Below are 17,889 nucleotides of genomic sequence, written 5' to 3' on the forward strand. Positions count from 1 at the left end.
AGGAGGATTGTGGGCAGGCGCTATAACTTGCTATGGTGTCAAAAATCGAGACATGAAGGCTTGAAAACGTGACAGTCATTCATGGTGGTATATTTAGAGTCTCACCTTTCGGGTAAGTGGCACTTCGATGGGTACGGGCACCACCTCTGCCAGCAGGCAGCCGTAGAAGGCGACCATAAAGGCGGCGGGATCGTTGTTTGGGAACACAAGAGCCACCTGCTCATGAAGTGATAAGAGAAAAAAGGTGTCAGACTTCAAACACGAGCGTATGCTAATCCGACAGGGACATGCTTTAAAACCCGAGGCATGCGGCAGGAAACGCCACTCTGTCATTAAAGGAATGTTCTGGGCTCAAAACAAGTTATGCTCTATGTTCAGCATCTGCAGCATGCTATGCTAGCGATTACCACAGATAATCATTTTGACTTGTCCCTCAGAATGTAAAAACCGACTAAAATTGCATATACTGCATGGAAGCGGCGAAGCATTTTGTGGACACGCTTTAATTTTTCTGTACAAAAAAGGTTATTAAAGGGATAGCACACCAAAAAATTTTGTCATTATTGACTCACACTCATGTCATCCCAAATCTGTATGCATTTCTTAAAGGAGACATTGGATGCAAAATTCACTTTTACATGGTGTTTGCATTTAAATGTGCTTTAGCAGAGTGTGAACACAACCACCCTACAATGATAAGAATCCACTGACTCTTTTTTTTTAATCCCACAAAACCTAAGCAGTCTCAATTATCAAGCCGTTTTGAATTTCTGAGCAGTATGATGTCATACTGCTCAGGCTCCACCCACGGCCACGCCCAATTTCTTTCTCGTAAGCAACGCAGGTGTTTTGTAGTTGGATGTAAAAGTGAACATAAAAGTCTTTATTTTCTCCCGACATCAGATCCACTGAAGACACAGTGGATTAGTTTTGTTTTTGATGGTATCGCCCCATCAAATACCCAAAAAACAAAAGAGGGGCGGGGTGAGCAGTAGCTCATTATCATTTAAAGAGACACGCACTGAAAAGGCTTGCTGTGAACGCAGCTGTTCTTGACAAGGTAACATGGCTGTTGTTTTACACAACCATTGAGGAATTTTAACCAAAGTATGTTGCAGACATTTCATGAAGACCCTAAAGAATCATTCCAACTTGTAGAAAATGGGGATCCAATGTCCCCTTTAACCAACCAGTTTTGGTTCCAACTGACCAGTATATTTTTTGTTCAAACAATGGAAGTCAGTGGGAACTGAAAATGTATACTTACCAGAATTCTTACAATATTGAATAAATAATGACAGAATTTTCGTTTTTGGGTAGACTATCGCTCTAAGTTGTGAAAATATCTAAATTATCCTTTCAGCAGTGAGAGATATTTTACATAATAAAAAAATGCAAACACTTGCAGATGCAAAAGTTACATTTTATATTATATTATATTATATTATATTATATATATATATTATATTATATATCTTCTTAACACTGTACAGTATTTAGTTAATTTTAAAATTCAACTAGATGAAGTGACATTTCACCCAAAAATGAAAATTCTGCAAAGTAGACAAAGTAGAGATAAAATTGTTAAATAACGTTTTTTTTTTTTTTGTTTTCTTTGCACACAAAAAGTATCTCATAGCTTCATAAAATAACAGTTGAACCACTAATGTCACATTTTATTGATTTTACTATTTTATTGATGTCCTTACTACCTTTCTGGGCCTTCAATGTGGTAGTTGTGTTGCTGTCAGAAAGCTCTCGGATTTAATCAAAAATGTCTTGATTTGTGTTCTGAAGTTAGGAAAAAAGGAATTTTTCGACCTACCCTACCTGTATTAACCCGTAATACACAGAGTATGCATGAGCATCGCAGAGCTAGACAAGATTTTTTTTAGAAAATGACAGACCTTTATTCCTCGGCTGGGATCATTTAGAGCCCTTCTAAGCTGCGTTGAAACTGCATTTCGGACGTTCAAACATACGGCCACCCTTGAAGTCCACTATATGGAGAAAATTCCTGAAATGTTTTCCTCAAAAAGCATAATTTCTTTACGACTGAAGAAAGAAACATCTTTGATGACAATGGGGTAAGTATATTATCTGTCAATTTTTGTTCTGGAAGGGACCTTCTCCTTTAATTACAGAATTTTCTTTTGTGGGTGAACTGTTCCTTTAATTTCGAAAAATGTTTATTTTAACACTTAAACATTACCTTATAGACTTCCATTCAGAGTGCATTACTCTATACACTACATTTGTTCACTTGAAAATTGAGGAACAAGACTGAACTATTCTCAGTGGTAATTGACAGCATGTAGAGGTTAACTAGTATCGAACATTCCTTTAACGAGGTGCGTTACTGAGGTGGAAGTTCTGGAAGAAGTTCTATCACACTCACCCGGTCTCCTGGTCGGACCATGGGTTCCTGCTTGGTGCCCAGTTTGTGGAGGATGTTATACGCTACTTTGATGCTCCGAGACCAAAGCTTACCTGTGTAGAAGGAAGCACATACATGTAAATGACTGTCCTTTATGGGATCAGTTCACAAAAAATGCCATTTAGTTATCAAATCTCATTTGTGTATTCAAATATTCAAATATCCCAAAAGTTCGGGGTCAGTAAGATTTTTTGGCCTGCATCAATTTAATTAAACATACAGTATAAAAAATAATGTAAAATATGATTCAAATGTGAAATAGCTTAATGCATTTTAAAATTTCATTTATTTATGTAAAGTAGAATAGCAGCAATTACTTTAATATGCTAATTTAGTGCTCAAGAAACATCTTATTATTATCATCAGTGTTTTGCTACTTAATATTTTTTTTGCAAAAACCAAAATACATTTAAAAGAACAGATGCAATACCAGTCAAAAGTTTTTGAACAGTAAGTTTTTTTTAAAGAAGTCTCTTCTGCTCATCAAGCCTGCATTTATTTGATCCAAAGTTCAGCAAAAACAGTACAATTTTGAAATATTTTTACTATTTAAAATAACAGTTTTCTATTCGAATATATTTTAAAATGTAATTTATTCCTGTGATTTCAAAGCTGACTTTTTAGCATCATTACTCCAGTCTTCAGTGTCAAATGATCCTTCAGAAATCATTCTAATATTCTGATTTGCTGCTCAAAAAACATTTATCATTATTATTATTTTGAAAACAGCCAAGTAAAATTTTTTCAGATTTCTTTGATGAATAGAACGTTCAGAGGAACAGCATTTATCTGAAATAGAAATCTTTTATAACATTATAAATGTCTTTATCATCACTTACTGTTCAAAAACTTTTGACTCATATGTGTATGTTCAAAAGAACACTTATGTGACTGACTTAAATTCGAAACACTATTGGTTATTGCGTCTCATAACCAAACAAGATCTGCCAGTTTGAATATGTGGAAGTGCAAATGAGATTTGAGACAAAGAGAAAGATTTTCAGTAAATAATTAATTCAGCTTGCTCATGTTCCTCACAGAAAGCTATCATATGACTTCAGAGGACTTTATTATAGGCACAGCTCTAAAAAAAGAAAACTCTAAGATCCTCTACATTTAGAAAACTCGAAGTAAGAAAAAAGTGAATAGATTCCACAGACTGAAAGGCAAGCGAAGGACAAACATGGATTGGGACCAAATGACCAAATTACTTAAAGTTTAAGCATCTGGATGAGTCACACGCAGGGCGTTTTAGCAGTTTATCTCCTCTGTCCCGCTGAATTTTTGACCTGCCGTTATCAGGATTTAACTCACCCCGCTGAAAGCAAAAAGGCGTGAGTGAGATAGCGATCTCGCTCCGCGCCTGCGTTCTGTGCAAAGTTAATTACTCTTTTGATTTGGGCGAGGTTTTTTAACGAGCTGACGAGGAGGGTGATAGTCCCCGGTGGGTTCTGGGGAGGGGTTTGTACGCCACACAAACAGCCATCGCCATTAATTTTCTGGCTCACGCTGCAAACCGAGGCAGTAGAGGTTGTCTGTTGGTCAGGGTACAGTATATGTGTGTGTGTAAAGATGAAGAAATCATTAAGCTCAGGTGGCTTGATGATCATTTTCAATTTTTAGAAAAAAGAAAGAGGGAATACCAATCCATTACAGACACACACACTGCAATCCCTTCCTCACACTCTCACCCATGATGTGCTGCTGGCAGGATCCTCATTGAGTAAAATCAGCTGAGAGCCTCACACACACACACACAGTAAACAAAACAAGCCCTATAATGATCTCCCTCTCATGACTGAGCATAAATAAACATGGAGACAAGGTTATTTCTGTTAGCATAAGGTGAACACAAGTATATCAGTATATTCTGTGACCACAAAAATATTTGGACACTTTTGACACACTTATAAATAACAATGCTACAATAGAAAATATATCTAAAAGTGGAATCTGCAACAAATTAAGCTTTTTTCTACTAAACTTCAATTTTAATTTAAAACTATCCTTTTGTGAAATGTTTGATTAATAAAAAAATAAATGAATAATACTTTATAAGCTAAAATAATACAAAAATCAGAAATTCATATATTATGCACGACTTCAGCGTGTAAATAGCTTTCATCTTAAATGTTAAAACAATTCTATTGTATTTTATTGTATATAGTTAATACATTAATTAAATAAATAATTCAATTATATTTTTATTATAATTTATGGTTCATGGTTCATTTAATTATAATTTAATTACTGTCCTTTCGTGAAAATTTTGACTTAAAGTGGTTGTGCGATTTCTTTAAAATAAATACACCCTAAATGGTTTGAAAAAAAAAAAAATCAAATTTAATATGTAATCTATAATAATAAATTCATATTTATATATATATATATATATACACACACACACACACACATATACATATATATATATATGTCTGTGTGTGTGTATATATTTTTTTAAATTGAATTACTGTTCTTTTCATGACAATTTTGAATTGTCATTTTTTTTTTAGAATAAGTATATCCTAACAGGTTTGAAAAATAATAATATTTCTTTAAAATAAATACACCCTAACATTTAATATGTAATCTATAATAATAAATTCATATATATATATATATATATATATATATATATACACACACACATATACACACACACATATATGTCTGTGTGGGTGTGTATGTATTTTTTTTAATTGAATTACTGTTCTTTTCATGACAATTTTGAATTGTAAATTGTTTATTTAGAATAAGTACATCCTAACAGGTTTGAAAAATAAATAAATTATATGTAATTTACGATAAAATATAATTATATATAATATAATAAAAAATAATGAAATGTAATATATAATCTATAATAACACATTAATAAAATAAAATATTATTTAATTGTAAAATGGTAAAAAGATGACATTCATAAATTATGCATGACTTCGGTGGCCAAATAGTTTTCATCTTAATGTAAAAAAAAAAAAGATATATATATATATATATTTATTTATTTTTATTTTATATTTTTATTTATATTTTCTTTAAAATAAATACATCATAATTGGTTTGAAAAATAAAGTTATATTTTATTTATGATAAAATATAACACAATATAATAATCTATAATAATAAATAAAAATATATATAATTCTAAAATGCTAAAAATAAGACATTAATATATTATGCATGACTTCAGTGTCCAAATAGTTTTCATCTTAAATGCAAAAATTGTATTTTTTAAAAAACTGAATTACTGAATTAAACTTAATTAAATAAATTAAATTTTTATTTATGACAAAATATAATATAAAATAAAAATAATGAAATATAACATATAAAATATACTAAAATAATAAAATTTAATAAATAATATAATAATACTATGAAGTCATAAAAATAAGACATTCATATAGTATGCATGACATCAGTGTCCAAACAGTTTTCATCTTAATATAAATTTTTTTAGTTGAATTATTGAATTAAACTAATTTAAATAAAGTACATTTTATGTACCATAAAATAAAAAATAATGAAATCTAATAGAATACAATATATAATAATAATTTAATAAAATCCAATGTAACACATTTATAAAATGATAAACATTTATTACACTTACTAACAATCTGAAGTATGAAACGTCTTATGAGAATGAATAAACATATTATTCTCTTCCAGTATGGTTGTATGCACATGTTGGACATTATATGTATGGCTGGTTATTTTACCGTAAGTAAGGACGTAGAGGGGTTTGCCGTTGGTGTCCATGGTGGTCAGGCAGGGCGCTTTGGGCGAGATGGTCCCCCAGCGTTGCAGTGCAGCTTCTAAAGATGGTGGCCAATTAGTGACCACTCCCAGCGGTTCCCCTCGAATAGCGACCATCTGAGCGCCCTCCGGCCGTGGCTGGTTGGGGTCGGGCTGCTGGACTGAAAATGGAAGAGGCAAAACATGGTCATTCAGGGTGCAAAAAAAAAATCATCCATAAAGTTGTTGTTGTTGAATTGGCTCGTTCGTGAATTGTTGAATCACCAGTTCATTTGAATCATCACTCATCAGTGCTGTTTCTGTGGTCGAGACGAGAACAGATTCAAACGAATGATTTGTTTTCAAGGTCTCTATTTGTTTTTGTTTACAAGAAAAGCTCAAAAAGCTCTACTTACCTTCTAGGAGTTCTTCAAAATCATCAACAAAAAACTCTCGAAGTGGAGGTCGTCTGGGCTGCTTTAGTGTGTTTACAAGCTGCTGGATTTTAGCTGAGACACGACTGCTAACTGGGACACCTAAGAAAAACACACGTGTTAATGTACAAAAACACAAACTTGGGAAAAAACAAAACAAATATTATAATTAATACATGAACGAGTCTATAACCACACACACAAGGCTGTCTGGGTTTAAAGGACTGGCCATAAACAGATTAGATGGATGGCTGAATGTGCACAATGAAGATGTTTCAACTCCCCGCTGTTGTGTTTACTTCCGTATCCAACACCTCAATTTTCATCTCACCCCAAACAAATCAATTTTACAAACATTATTGATTAATGCCTCTGACAGATGCAGTCAAACGCGGCCTTCAGAGGCGTCCCCAAGAGATCAAATTAAAGAGTAATAATATAAGAGTGGGATCAATGCCCTCAATCACAGCTTCATAACAGAGGATCCATCAGAGCAGACTGTTTCTATCATCTCCAGGGCTTACACACAACTGTATAAACCAGGGGTGCCCAACCCTGTTCCTGGAGATCAACCTTCCTGCAGAGTTTAGTTCCAACCCTGATCAAACACAACGGTCTGTTACTATCAAGTGATTCTTCAGATCCTAATTAGTTGGTTCAGGTGTGTTTGATCAGGGTTGGAGCTGAAGGAAGAACGGTAGATCTCCAGGAACAGGGTTGAGGACCCCTGGTCCTACCCTGTGATTTCCGTGATGTGGAAAACCCGAACGCGGAATCCAGTCATAAAAACGGAATTTACTGAATAACGTGGAATGTCACGGAATTTATCAAAGTTTGAATGAATGAATCAAAAGTAGGTCTTTACACTTAAATCAAACCACAATATGGACTAGTATCTGTAAATATTACGCCACAAAAATACCATTTAAATGTGAATCCTGCATGTTCTGCGTGTCTCTGTTTTAATGAATGGACAAGACGAGCGGTTTTGTCCACTACACACACTGAAGCGGTGATTTTAGTCTCACTAAATGAGGACATAAATACATGAACGATATCTGCTGAGAGTCACTTCATGACCCTTTGAACGTTTCATTTTAGGAAAACTAGCGTTATATCATATACACACAGAATTGTAAAGGCAGAAACGGCAACCCGTAAAAAATAAAAGTCCGGTTTAACTTGAAGACACTGTGCCAGGTATATATTACTACAATTACTACAACTACTAGTGAAACAAACATTATTTTTTAGGGTATTAATGTTTTATGCCTTCATTTGATAACCAGAACATTTCAAATACACAACACAGAATTTCTGAGGGTAAAAAAAAAAGACTTTCATAAGGCTATTTTAAGAATAAATTTGAATAAATTAAGTATGCATTCAAATAATTAGACATGCTAAAAAGAATTTGATAACAATAAAACATATGGTGAGAAAAATAAAACATTTCATAGGGCCCTAAACATGTCATTTTTGTTAAACCTTCATTTAAAATGATGTGAAATTGTATAAGTTGCATGATTTTAATTAATTAGAAATGCTCTTTTACTGATAAAATTTAATTTCACTATTAAAAAGGAGTTGAGAAAAATTAAAACAGGAAAAAACGGAATCCAGAAAAATTAAAACAGAAAAAACGGGAATTTGGAAAAAAATAAAACGGAATTTGGGAAAAAATAAAATTGATTTCATAGGGTCCTACATTACAACACAAACCATATATAAATCATCAGTAATTTGATAACATACATAGATTAAATATCAACTAGTCGTGTTTTTGTATTACTTAATTACTATAATTTCATTAGTAATAGTAATAATATTGAAATAAAATACAATATTTTTATTTATTTAAATTTTTATTCATTTTGTTGTGTTTCTATATACACTACCGTTCAAAAGTTTGGGGTCAGTACATTTTTATTGTTTCTTTTTTTTTTTTTTTTTTTAAGAAATTAATACTTTTATTCACCAAGGATGTATTAAGTTAATAATTAAAAGTTTATTAAAAGTTAATAATAAATAATTTACATTGTTATAAAATATTTATATTTTGAATAAACACTGTACTTTTTAAACTTGTTATTCATGAAAGAATCCTGAAAAAAAAAAAAAAAAAAAAAAATCACAGGTTCCAAAAAATATTTGGCAGCACAACTGTTGATATTATCCAACACTGATCATTCTAATAAAAAATCTGCATATTAGAATGATTTCTGAAGGATCATGTGACACTTAAGACTGGAGTAACAGCTGATAAAAAAAGGAATAAATTCTATCTTAAAGTATGTTAAAATAAAAAACATTATTTTATATTGTAAAAACATTTTGCAATATTACTGTTTTTTTTCTATATTTTTAATCAAATAAATGCAGCCTTGATGAGCATAAGAGACTTCTTTAAAGACTATTACAAGTCTTACTGACCCCAAACTTTTGAACGGTAGTGTATATATATATATATATATATGTATATATATATATATATATATATATACACTACCGTTCAAAAGTTTGGGGTCAGTAAGACTTGTAATAGTCTTTAAAGAAGTCTGATGTGATTAATGGCAATTAATCGCTATATATATATATGTGTGTGTATATATATATATATATATACATATATATATATAGCGATTAATTGCCATTAATCACATTCAAGCTTTTGTTAATGTATTAAATTTTTGGTGCACATACTGTAATGCTTTACGTATCATGAACTAACAGTAAACAATACTTTTGAAGCATTTATACCAGCTACCACTATTGTGTCCTTAACCCCAGACTGCTGCAGGGGGACTATATTCAAGTTGCTTGCATAAAACCATCTGCCAAAATAAATAAAATTTGGGTGGAAGAGAAATGCTAGATGGGCTGTCAAAATGATTGAGGAAAATGGTTCATGTAAATCTTTCAGTGCTTATTGTGATTTTTGAAATGAAAACGTCATTGCTGTCTCTAAAACATCATTCCTTTTCTTTCCCATATGTGTTCTCGTGCCCTCACCATCTCCGGTCTCCATGAGTTCGGCGTTGCCATATTTGGGTGTGGTCCGGGGTACGGTGGACACCTGTGGCCTCTCCACCTGAACGGGATGTTCGGAGGTGTAGGTGGTGACGTCCGGAGGGGCTGAGTGATTCTCTGGGTTTGGGAAGATGAGGAGGAATCAAAATGCAGAATGAGAAACTCCATCTTAAGTGGTTTATAACTGGTATAAAACTAGTCCAAAAGAGTTATTCAATTCATAATATATAGTATATTGACCAAAACATCAACTAGCTATAAATCACTTAGAAACTGATTTGTTGCAGCTAATTACCAACTTGGACCAGCTTCAAACCATCTATCATGTCCTAGGAAATTTATGGCTGGTTCAAATTGGTCATTGGCTGATCCATCTGTGAATAAACAGCTTGACTAACTTGAACTACCTATAATACAGCTGGTTTAATATAACTGGTTTGGTGCTGCTAACAAACAGCTTGGTCTAGCTTTAAAGCAGCTATCATGTTCCAAATATTTCAATTTGGTTCAAGTTAGTCATTGGTTGAATAATCTAAATTATTCAACAAACAACCAGCTGTACATATTCTACTGCACATCAGCCAACTTGAACCACCTATAAAACAACTGGTAACTGGTTTGTCTCAGCTAATGACCAATATGGACCAGCTTTAACCAGCTATAAACCAACCTACAAATCTATAAACCAACTGGTAACAGTTTTTGCAGCTAATAACCAACATGGACAAGTTTTCAACCAGCTATCATGTTTCAAAAATGTGCATATGGTTATGCACTGCATAACCAGCTTGACCAACCAATGACCAACGTGAACCACTTATAAATCAACTGGTAACTGTTTTTGCAGTTACAGTAGATGCAGGGTGACAAATCTATATTATACAGCAAATAACCAGTGAATTTGAGTTGGCCACTGATCAGCCAATGACTAACTTAAACAACCTACAGTATAAGTAGCTACTGACCAACTTGGAGCAGCTTTAAACCAGCTATTGGCTCATTGGCTTAACAACCTATATCATACAGCAAATATCCACCTTGACCTGCTGTTGACTAACTTGAACCACCTATAAACCAACTGGTAACTAGTTTGTTGCAGCCAGTGAACAGCTTGGACTAGCGTTTTTGGACTAGCTTAGACTAGCTATCCTGTTCCAAAAAAATAGATCTGGTTCAAGTTTGTCATTGGCTGACGAGTTATACAGAGCATAACCAGCTTGATTAACCAATGACCAAACTGAACCACCTATAAACCAACTAGCAACTGGTTTGTTGCAGCTAATAACCAACTTGGACTAGCTTTAAGCCAGCTATCGTGTTTCAAAAATTTACATTTGGTTTAAGCTAGTCATTAGCTGATCAAAAATATAGCTGTTTCAAGTTGTCATTGGCTGATCAATCTGTATTATACAGAGCATATCCAGCTTGCCCAACCAATGACCAACTTGAACCACATATAAACTAACAGGTTACTTATTTGTTGCAGCTAATGACCAACTTGGACCAGCTTTAAACCAGCTATCGTGTTTCAAAAATTTACATTTGGTTTAAGCTGGTCATTGGCTGATCAATCTATATTAGACACAGCTAAACAAACTTGACCAACTAATGACCAACCTGAACCACCTATAAACCAACTGGTAACTGGCTGGTTGCAGCTAATAACCAACTTGAATATCTGTTTCAAGCTGGTCATTATCTGATCAATCTGTATTAGACAGCAAAACCAACTTGACCAACCTGAACCACCTATAAACCAACTGTTAATTGGTTTGTTTCAATTAGCTGCAGGCTGACCAATCTATTATTATACCGCAAATAACCAGTCAACTTAAGTTGGCCATTGACCAGCCACTGACTAACCTCGAACAACCTATAAGCAGCTAATGACCAACCTGAAGCACCTTTAAACCAGCTTTAAACCACCTACCATGTTCAAAAAAATTGGTCATTGGCTCATCAATTTTTATTATACAGCAAATATCTAGATTGACCTGCCATTGACTAACTTGAACCACGTATAAACTAACTGGTTACTGGTTTGTTGCAGCTAATGACCAACTTGGACAAGCTTTAAACCAGCTATCGTGCTCCAAAAATGTATATCTGGTTGAAGTTGGTCATTGGCTGATTAGTCTATGTTATACATATAACATGCCCAGCTTGACCAACCAATGTCCAAATTAAACTGCCTATAAACCAACTGGTAACTGGTTTGTTGCTCTAGTAGAATTTCAGTCCTACCTGGCTTTGATACTGAGAGCCCTGAATCACTTGGCACATTGTTTACGATTAAAAGTAGAGGGTGGGAGGCAGATAGGAAGTGATTTTGAGGAAAACACGCACATGTCTCAGAGAAAGAGACGGATGGAATGCAAGCGACACAGAGGAGAGCTTTTTCATCCTTTCCTTAATTACAGTCCCTTTACTTCCACTCGGTGAGTCCGCTGGGCTTCTCTCTTGCTGTCACCCTCCCGTCCCGATCATAAATTCTCAGCTGTCTGCGGCCTCTTTCTCATTCCCCTCAGCTCGCTTCTGAAATGTCTCTTTCACATTCAGTGCCCTTGGCCACCACATATTACCATTATGATATCCCTACAGAGTTTGTGTGGTCTAACGTTGAGTAAATAAATGTCATTTACCTTTATTTTGCACAATTTCAAACGGCAGATGTCAGTGGGTGAACCTTTCACTAAAAGCTCATAAAGTGTCACAAGTTTCCTTCCATTACATCCCATGCTCCAATCGAGCCATTCGGGGAGAAATAACTGGCCATGTGTAATTTCGACACGGGGAATGAGGAGAATGCCAATGAGGTAGCACTATTCCTCCTACACCATAAAACACCCAAAATGGCCCTAACAGAAACATCCACTGTGAACAAGGACGACACAGTCTGAAGCTTTTAGCTGCTTAGCTTTAGTTCAGCATAGATGGTTTTCAATGCAATAAAGTTTTATGTAGACCCTTGAGTTTGTATCTGACTGATATGATACATTAATATCATAACTAGATAAAGTGGTGTATTTCAGTTCATTTCAGTAGCGAAACACAGTTAATTTATAGCTCTGTTTCTCTATAAATCAGTTTGATTCTGACTGACTTTATAAATAAATATATAAATATATAGTATTCTCATATATAAATATAAACTGAAGTATTAGTCATATATCTGGGAGAGATAAGTCAAGCTGTCACTAGTGGCGACAGAATGAACGTGAGTGAGCGCGATGCCTCCTGTCTGAGGAATCGTGCCAAGCACAGAAGGGGACTGTGATGGAGAACGTGACTAAGGAAGGGCATGACCCCTGGACTTGGCTTCCACCCACCATCAGCACTGCTTCTACTCTCTCTCATCTACTGCAGGACTGATGTGACTGACTACCAGTGTATCTTTTTTTGCGAATCAAACACATAAAACATTACCAATGTAGATTCCCCAACAAATGACTCCCAAAAATTACGAGGTCATTCTTTTTTAAGTGAAACAAAACATACAGCAAGAACAGACTAGTCTGATTCCCAAACAAATGACTCTCGTGTGCCAGTTCTTTTTAATGAATCAAAAACAAAAACTGAGATCAGTGAACTCTAAATCATGAACAACTGACTCTTAGGAACTGGTTCTTTTTACGTAAATCAAAAGCATGCAGTGTGAGTTCTAAAGAATCCACAAGCAAATCACTCGAAAGAGCTTTTTGCGTATCAAAAACATACAGTGCAACATGTGGCTCAATTCTCAAACAAACTACTCTTGTAAGTCATTATTTTTAGTGAATCAAAAACATTACCAATGTAGACTGATTCTTGAACAAATTACTCTTACAAGTCGGTTCTTTTCTTAGTGACTCAAAACATACAGCACAAACGGTCTAGTCTGATTCCCAAACAAATGACTCTCATGAGCCGATTCTTTGTTTAGTGAATCAAAACATACAGCACAAGCAGTGTAGTCCGATTCCCAAACAAATGACTCTTATGAGCTCATTCTTTGTTTAGAGAATCAAAACATACAGCAGGTACAGATAGTCCGATTCCCAAATAAATGACTCTCTTGTGCCAGTTCTTTTTAATTAATCAAAAACAAAAACTGAGATCAGTGAACTCTAAATCATGAACAACTGACCTTAGGAACTGGCTCTTTTTAAGCAAATCAAAAACATGTAGTGTGAGTTCTAAAGAATTTGCAGGCAAATTACTCTAAAGAGCTGGTCCATTTTCGCATATTAAAAACATACAGCGAAACATGTGGCTCAATTCTTAAACAAATGACTTTTGTAAGTCATTATTCTTAGTGAATCAAAAACATTACCAATGTAGACTGATTCTTCAACAAATGACGCTTACAAGCCAGTTCTTTTCTTAGTGACTCAAAACATACAGCACAAACAGTCTAGTCTGATTCCCAAACAAATGACTCTTATGAGCTCATTCTTTGTTTAGTGAATCAAAACATACAGCAGGTACAGCGTAGTCTGATTCCCAAATAAATGACTCTCTTGCGCCAGTTCTTTTTAATGAATCAAAAACAAAAACTGAGATCAGTGAACTCTAAATCATGAACAACTGACCTTAAGAACTGGCTCTTTTTACACAAATCAAAAACATGCAGTGCGAGTTCTAAAGAATTCGCAAGCAAATTACTCTCATGAGCTCATTCTTTGCTTAGGGAATCAAAACATACAGCATGAACAGTGCAGTTGATTCCCAAACAAATGACTCTCATGAGCTCATTCTTTATTTAGTGAATCAAAACATACAGCATGAACAATGTAGTTTGATTCCCAAACAAATGACTCTTATGAGCTCATTCTTTTATTTTAGTGAATCAAAACATGCAGCATAATCTGATTCCCAAACAATTGACTCTCATGTGCCAGTTATTTTTAATGAATCAAAAAGAGAAACTGAGATCAGTGAAGTCTAAATCATGAACAATTGACTCTTAAGAACTGATTCTTTTTAAAGGGGTCATCGGATGCCCATTTTCCACATGCCCCCGATTTTGAACTTCTAAAATGTAGTTTAAATGCAGCTTCAAAGAGCTCTAAATTATCCCAGCCGAGGAAGAAGGGTCTTATCTAGCGAAACAATCTGTCATTTTTTTTGGAAAATAAAAACGTGTATACTTTTTAAGCACAAAAGCTTGTGTAGCACAGGTTCTGGCATGCACGTTCACGACGTACTACTGAATCATGTCGAAAGGTCACACCGAACGTGGGCGGCTCTACAGACCCAGTAAGTCAAACGCTGTTTACAAAAAAAAAAAAAAAAGGTACAACGTGTCGGACAATTCTGAAACTGTAGAAGAAAATAAGATTGAGTTTTTCACCATACTCTACCTTTTTGAGCCAGAGTACACAGACGATGAACTTAGACGTGATTCGTAGTAGTGATGGGAAGTTCAGATCATTTTACCGACTCTGACCTTTGAGTCTCGTTCAGCAAAATGAACGAATCTTTTTCGAGTCATTTAGTTCCTTTTAGCAAAATCAGTATCACGTAACAGCCCCATAAGATGAACGAACGACTCCAAAAACCCAACTCGAAACAGGTGAACTAATTCCAGTACATAACCTAAAATGAAGTTGCGCATGCGCGACTGAACGAATCACTCCCCGAGATGACTCTTTCTTCGCAAGTCACTTTAAAGATTCGTTCAAAATGAACGAAACGTTCAAGAACTACCCGTGCACACGCATCCCAAAGCCTGTGCTACACAAACTTTTGTGCTTAAAAAAATATATATATATTTTTCGAAAACAATGAGCAATCATTTCGCTAGATAATACCCTTCTTCCATGTGACGTTTAGTGCCCTTTGAAGCTGTATTTAAACTGCATTTTGGTTCAAAATTGGGCACCAATTAAAAAATCCTGAAATGTTTTCCTCAAAAACCATAATTACTTTACGACTCGAGACAGAAAGACATGAACATCTTGGATGACAAGGGGGTGAGTAAATTATTTGTAAATTGTTGTTCTGGAAGTGGAGTTCTCCTTTAAAAACATACAGTACAACGTGGTTCAATTCTCAAACAAATAAATCTAAAAACAAACAACAACCTATGTAGCCTGATTCAACAACAAATCATTTTGTGAGCTAGCTGTTTTTAGTGAATAAAACATACAGTATGACCAAATGAATTAGAATCTAATCAAATCAGAATTGAATCAATTTGACATAAGAGCTTTGCAAATCTAAATCACAACTGGCAAATCGATCTCCTGCCCTAATCTCCTGTCTCACATTCGACCTTCCTGCCTTGTATTCCACCTCATCTCCTGCTTCATCACTGGCCTCCCTTGCCTCGTCTCCTGCCTCTATCATCAGTGATGAGTGTATGAGAAAACACCCAGCAGCTACAGTGCTTACGTAACAGGCTGAAAATAACCCACATCCAAACTCTCTCCCTCTTTCACTCTCCCTTTCCCTCTCGCTCTCTTCACCCCACCCCCCTGCTCTTCAGTGACACGGACACTAATGTGCTGGAAAAGGAGTTTCCTCAAAGCCCAGAGGTGCTTGTAGGAGGACAAATAAAAATGACGTTTGCGTCACGTGAGGGAACCTGCTGGCAAATCTGCGTCACAGAGACAAGAAAACCCCAGACAAACGCAACCATTCCAGTCTGGAGGGATGGATGAAAAATATTACAGACACATTTCATTCATCATGATAATAAAATTAAATTCAATTACTGTTCAAAGCAAAGCCTATTGTAAACGATATGAGCAATTTATAAAACTACCAATATACATTACCGTTTAAAAGTCTGGGGTCTGTAAAACTTTTTATGTTTTTGAAAGAAGTCTCTTATGCTCACCAAGGCTGCATTTATTTGATCAAAAATACAGTAAAACAGTAATATTGTAAAATATTATTACTTCTATTTGCATATAAATTTGAATTTTAAAATGCAATTTATTCATGTGATGCAAAGCTGAATTTTCAGCATCATAACTCCAGTCTTCAGCGTCACATGATCCTTCAGTAACCAATATAATATGTTGCTTTGTTGATCAAATAACATTATTATCAGTGTTGAAAACACTGAAATCAATGCTGCTTAATATTTTTGTGGAGCCTCTTTGATGAACAGAGTTCAAAATAGAAATTCAGTAACATCCCAAATATGTTCACTGTCACTTTTGAAGAACTTCAAGCATCCTTGTTAAATAAAAGTACTACTTTCTTAAAAAAACTAATCTTACTGACCCCAAACCTTTGAATATTAGTCAATATTTGCCTGTGTTTTAATGAAAAAAATTAATGGTTATACACTGGATAAACAGTCAATGCAATTCACAACATTTAAACAAACAATCATGCAAATTTAACAGATAAATACACGGATAGCGACAACACACTGAGAGTTAAAGCAATAGCGCACACAAAAAAATAATTCTGCCATTATTCACTAACCCTCATGTCATTCATGAGACTTTGCAGAATGTCTAAGCTGCTCTTTTCTATACATTAAAAGCAAATTTTTCACAAAGATTTATCATATAGCTTCAGAAGACTTGGAATATTGCATATGATTTGTACTAATGTTACCTTAACTTTCATACTATGGAAAAGAGCAGCATGAACATTCCTCAAAATTTCTCATTTTGTCTTCTATGGAAGAAAATAAATCAAATTGGTTCAGAAAGACATGAAGTGTAAATAATAACAGAATGAAAATTTTTAAGTGAACTATTCTTAAAAAAAACACAAGGTCAGGAATGAATAACAACGATAAGCACATAGAGACAAAGAATGGACATCTAAAAGCAGACTGAAAGCCTGAAAACAGTATCTCACACTTACATAATTGAAAAACTATACATATTTAGAAAAAACACAAGGTACACAGTCACTATTCACAGAGAGACCGAATCTCAAATACAACAGTACAAACAGAGTCTCAAAACTGCTGTCAAAAAGTTTCTGTCACTTATTTGTACATACACAGCAGAACTGACGTTCATAAAATTCACAGCACGCAACTCGAAACACAAACACACCAAGGGGCCCGTCGTCCCCCAGACTCATAGAGAACACAGAGACGTTCTAGATGATCGGATAACAGGGGGAAGTGTGTGTGCGTTGGGGAGGGGGGCGTATACTGACCCTCGGACTCCAAGGGCGGCGGCCAGAGAAGATCTGATCCGAACTCACAGGAGCGCCGCAGCGAGTTTCCGTTCTCTGCTACGCCGAGCATAGTTTTCCTCTTCAACGAGAGGTGAGCGATCGGCCCTGGAT

The 17,889-nt window shown here is 34.8% G+C and overlaps 1 protein-coding gene across 1 annotated transcript in view; it reads right to left on the minus strand.

Annotated features, from left to right (window-relative positions):
* The window catches only part of dip2ca (disco-interacting protein 2 homolog Ca), a 147,453-nt gene that overhangs the window by 47,555 nt on the left and 82,009 nt on the right, over nucleotides 1-17,889 (minus strand). Inside the window, 6 exon segments of the mRNA XM_051097956.1 lie at nucleotides 106-216; nucleotides 2,399-2,490; nucleotides 6,163-6,360; nucleotides 6,595-6,714; nucleotides 9,625-9,759; nucleotides 17,758-17,883. Of these exon segments, the coding sequence (XP_050953913.1) occupies nucleotides 106-216; nucleotides 2,399-2,490; nucleotides 6,163-6,360; nucleotides 6,595-6,714; nucleotides 9,625-9,759; nucleotides 17,758-17,883 (782 nt within the window).

The sequence above is a fragment of the Labeo rohita genome, chromosome 24, assembly GCF_022985175.1.
Source record: "Labeo rohita strain BAU-BD-2019 chromosome 24, IGBB_LRoh.1.0, whole genome shotgun sequence".
Lineage (NCBI taxonomy): Eukaryota > Metazoa > Chordata > Actinopteri > Cypriniformes > Cyprinidae > Labeo > Labeo rohita.